This window comes from Melitaea cinxia, chromosome Z (genome assembly GCF_905220565.1).
Source record: "Melitaea cinxia chromosome Z, ilMelCinx1.1, whole genome shotgun sequence".
Lineage (NCBI taxonomy): Eukaryota > Metazoa > Arthropoda > Insecta > Lepidoptera > Nymphalidae > Melitaea > Melitaea cinxia.
The window spans coordinates 16,397,244-16,402,401 of NC_059424.1; the positions used below are offsets into that span (position 1 = coordinate 16,397,244).

Genomic DNA, 5,158 nt, shown 5'->3' on the forward strand with positions numbered 1-5,158 from the left:
TTATTCATACCAGGTACAGTAAATAACGCTTTGATATGATTATGCACTTAAAGCCGTTCATTATTAAATCTGTTCTCAAGTAAAGCCCAAGCGTGCGAATAGTTGAGAAGAGAGCTGTAAATTCTAAAGCGCTTAATTACTTGACATGCACTACCGGAAAGTGATGATCGTAAATAATGAAACTTTTGAATCGCATCGAGATCTGAACGCATATGTATCATACTAACATATGAATTTTTAAATTCTAACTATTGATCATAAGAACCGTTAAAAGAGGAGCTTTATTTGAGGTTATTTTATACTAGAAGAAGAAGCTATTACAGTTAGAACCGTCATTCATATTTGATTCAATTAAAGACTGTGCTGATGCCATACACGAAAAATAAATGTCTTCAAAATTTTCTTTGTATTCTATACGATCTTTCATATCATCAGACACTAACTCGATTTTACATTGAATTTTGTTAAACGCCTCATAACTTTCTTGAGCAGTTTGCATTCTTAACTTTAATTCTGCCTTTTTAATTGAATCTATAGAAATTTGTTCTACATTTAAATTATACAAATATTTTTTGAACGAAGTTAACCGCAGTTTTAGACTACCCCGCGAACGTTTTAAATCAACTAATGAATCCTGTTCCGAATCTGATTTGCATGGAGATTTTGGCAACTTCAAGCTATCACCCTTACTACTCATCTTGATGGCTTAAAAAAAGAAAGAAAAGATACTCACAATTTTAAATGAATTGACTGCAATCAAAAACGCTGAACCAAGTTACGCTTAATCCTGAGCGGACGAGGATGGATGGATGAAAAGAGGGATGGATGAACGATTACGCCTAGAGATATGGAGATGATGAGAATTGATGGATGGGTGATGTTCACTCTGCTTCAATTCTACTCAAATCTTGATCCATCTCGAAGTACCAAAATGTCCGTAATTCAGATTGCTTGTATTATATGCGATTTAAAGATCAATCGGTATTAAAACTATTAACGTTTACTTTTGCTTTGAAATAAAAGACGATTCGTATGATAAGGATTTCGTGTATTGTCTGACCAAATAACAACGAATAATGAATGATGAAATGATGAACGTTACAATTTTTAAATTTTTGTATAAAGGAGCGAATCGTATAAAGTTAGGCGTGGTCCCCCCGCCCGTCACCCTCTCATTGGATGATAAGCGGCAACTTCATATCATTAGAAGCGCCACTGCCCACTAGATGTCGCTTGAACACCACCAGTTATAAGTTACTAAGAGAATAATTCAATTCAGAGTAAAAAGCGTGGGGTGCTTGATATATTAAATGTAACAATTATTCTACGAGCAACTATCTATGTGCGGAAAGTTATAAAAACAGTAAAAAGTTATGAAAATATAGTAAAATGCACCCCCACATTTTTTACTCTGAATTGAATTATTCTCTTCATAACTTAAATTTTATTTTGAAGTAATTAATTATGATTGATTGTTCGATCTTCTACTACTATAATATAAACTCTTTGTAATTAAAAATTATTTTCTACTTTTAAGCTCGATTAGCTATAAAAGCGTGGTTTTTTAGTTTTTTAAACTATACTTTATTAACAAAATGTTTACTCGTGTAAATAATGTAAGATTATATGTTATATATAAATATATTATTATTAGAAAAATGTGTTGTTCATGTTGATAATGTAATCCCACCAAAAACATTTTCATGTAAAATGTTGCCAAGACGAGGTCATATGGCTCGCACTGTCAAAAAGTTATCAGATCTCATGTAGAGCCAAGCTTCTAACTCTACACGCCCTAACTCTACAAGCCCTAACTTCACAAACTCTACACCTCAGTCAAAATATGTGACGAAATCGGAGTTTTTTAGATATCATTAAAATCTAAAGTATTAGAGCAATTGAAACTTTATATGTTTAATAAGTCCACTATTGACATCATATCCCGAGAATTTTGTTTATCTGGTATAATCCAAACCCAAGTTATGAGGGTTCAAAAAAACGACGAAGCGCTTCGAGAAAAGATAGGTAGTGCTTTTCGTTTTTTTTTTGGCTCGTCTTGGCGGGGGCACTACCGTGCCCCCAGAAATATAATTGTATAAAATAACTTAAACCAAATATATTTGAATAAATAATAGAATAGTTACAAAACAAAAAAAAAAAAAAAACTAAAAATTCGCATCATACGTTAGAAGAACCGGTCGGTGGACTCACGTCTCTGTTAGTCTAAGTTAAACAATGATGTTGTTGAATAATGCCCACCTTGATAAAAAATAGCATGTTTTAGAAATAAAAAAGGACATGGGTTTCGAAAGCCCCTGGATGTATCTTAATTATATATTTAAAAAAAACTCCGTCAACCCTTGGACCCCCCCCCTCTTTTTAAAGCTGCTCGTGTGCCGCATTAATCTCGTCGACTTCAATAACGGGTACATCTTCCGAAAAATAGTACAACGATGGTGCACCATGGATCTTCGGTGTCCCGAGTCACAGGAAAGTGTTCACTCGACGAGTATAGCTGCCCATAAAATTTCTCGATCTCTTCTCGAATCTGAGCGTGATAATAATAGTGAAATATAGCTTAAATTGATTTTTGTTTCATTCGTTTTCTTGTTATCGAAAAAATGCTTTAATTTTTGTAACTATAGTTAAAGGTGTCATGTTAATTGTCAAAAAAATGACATTTTAAGACTTGTAAATGAAATTGTAAAATTTATTTAAAATTTAAGTAGGCACATTATCCTTAAACACATATATATCGTTATATACATATTTAATTTAGTTATTTATAATTGAAGTATTTTATACACAATTCCTATGCAAAAATATCGCTTGAAAGAAAGTACGGTAAGTTTAAAAATATGTTATATACCTACATATCTATTGTCTTCCTTCTATATAAATATAAATTAATGTTCGAAATGTATACGTTTGTGTATAGCTTCCAAGCGACTGCACCAATTTGGATAATTCATTTATTGTCTTTTTATTCTAAGGACAAAGTTTGTATAAAAGAAAAAAAAAAAACGATATATCAAAGGAAAATATACGGAACGATGTTCGCCAGCACAGCTAGTTGTATATAGATAAAAGGGCTGTAGACGTTTGAATGTAGGTTTTTTGGCTTTTTTATTAATGATTAATGAAAATTATAATTTATTTAATAATAATATTATGTAGTTTTCTCAGTGGGTAGGTTTACACGTCATTCTTAAGTGCAAAAGTAGATCTTCCTTAACAATTTAATTTGTGTTTGTCTATCTAGTTTTAATCTATTTAAGATTAAATATAGGATATACTATAAAATTTATTTTAATATTTTACCGTTCATCTATATGTATACTAATATTATAAAGAGGTAAATTTCTAACTTTGTTTATTTGTAGGGGGTAACCTTCGCAAATACTGATCCGATCACGAAAATCCTTCCACTAACAGAAAGCTACACTATTCAGGAGTGACATAGGCTATATTTTACTGTTATTGAACAAAAAATTGAGTAAAAAATCTTAGATATAAAATTCTCATGTCATAATGTTAGTTACATTACTCTTCCGAAACGGCTGTACTGTTTTTTTATGAAATTTAGTGTGCAAATCGGGTAGGTCTGAAAATCGGCCAACATCTATTTTTCATACAGCTAAGTTATAAGGTTGGGGGGATTAAGGAGGGGGCTAATAACATATATAGCAAAACAACGTTTGCGGGGTCAGCTAGTTAATGTTATAAAGAGGTAAAGTTTCTAACTTTGTTTGTTTGTAGGGGCTAATCTTCGCAAATACTGATCCGATCACGAAAATTCTTTCACTAACAGAAAGCTACATTACTCAGGAGTGACATAGGCTATATTTTATTGTTATTAAACAAAAAATTCAGTGAAAAATCTTATATATAAAATTCGCGTCTCACAACGTTTGTTACAATACTCCTCCGAAACGGCTGGACTGTTTTTTATGAAATTTTGTGTGCATATCAGATCAGGTAAATCTGAGAATCGGCCAACATCTTTTTTCATTCAGCTAAGTTATAAAGGGGGGGTTAAGGGGGTTCATAACATATATGGCAAAACAACGTTTGCGGGGTCAGCTAGGAATTGGAGTTGTGTGCTAGGTATCTGCTAATTATTTTAACGGAAGCTATACCATCGTTTTATTAGGAAAATATGTAACAAAAAATGAGCGTTAAATTAAGACTAAGAATTTATTTCAGAACAAATACTCAGTTCTAAACAAGTATTGCCTCACTTCACAACAATGTTGCTGGCTGGCTCCGAAAGCAGCAACAATCACTATCGCTATAATAGGTTTGTTACAAAGTCTATCATACATTATATTCTTTTTTACTGGCGAAGAATATCTTATTCAATCTGGAATGCATCCAAATGCTGTACAAGTAATAATTCATATGTATGCTATAACTGGTCTATTGTTATTTTCTTTATATATTTTATTACTAGTAGCTGCTTTAATATATAGTGAATCGTTAATTTTATTATACCAGTGGTGTATAATTTTTTACTCCATGATAGATGTTATATTTTTTACATATATGAGTGCTACCAGTAATGATGTGTTGTCTGGTGTTCTGTGGTTCGTGATTTGTGTGTTGTACTGGGTGATGTTTTACGTTTTTATATTTTCTGTCATTAACGGTTTCAGAAGAAATATTCACACAATTGTTATTCTAGTAACTTAAATGTATTTTAAGGTACAAATTAAAAAGGTCGAGTATTTTTAAACGGTTTTATTTAGCTCACCCCGTTTGTTTTATTTATATACGATTATAACATTGTTTTTTTTTTTTTAGTACAGTTTTGGTGTGTGTTTAACGAAAGGAAATAATTACTAGGGGCATAGGCCTCTTTCCCCATGTAGGAGAAGGATCAGAGCTTAATCCACCACGCAGCTCCAATGCGGGTTGGCGGATATATTCCCTAATATGAGTAACGATCGCTATCAGGTGTATATGATAACAACCGGGACCGACGGCTTAAGAGCCATTTCACAATTTTACGCTCTGCAAGTTTAGGTAAATTTGGTCGCATCGCGCGAGTCGTACGAGCCGCGCGATCTTTGTGCTAGTACGTATAGTGTGACAACCAAAAGACCATCGTGATCATTTTCTGATGTATAATAAAAATTATAACTATGGTATAAAATGT

General features: G+C 32.4%; 1 protein-coding gene across 1 annotated transcript; it reads left to right on the forward strand.

The window, feature by feature from the left end:
* Nucleotides 1–847: 847 nt before the first annotated feature.
* Nucleotides 848–4,740, forward strand: LOC123668864. Its single transcript, XM_045602554.1, has 2 exons — nucleotides 848–937; nucleotides 4,207–4,740. The coding sequence occupies exons 1-2, from the start codon at nucleotides 848–850 to the stop codon at nucleotides 4,690–4,692; spliced, it is 576 nt and encodes a 191-aa protein (XP_045458510.1). The 3' UTR covers nucleotides 4,693–4,740.
* Nucleotides 4,741–5,158: the final 418 nt, after the last annotated feature.

Bases quoted from the DNA above. Each gene is read 5' to 3' on its own strand.
- LOC123668864 (XM_045602554.1), top strand. From the start codon at position 848: ATGGAGATGATGAGAATTGATGGATGGGTGATGTTCACTCTGCTTCAA. The intron at 938-4,206 runs GTAATTCAGATT...AATTTATTTCAG, and splicing joins CTCGAAGTACCAAAATGTCC to AACAAATACTCAGTTCTAAA.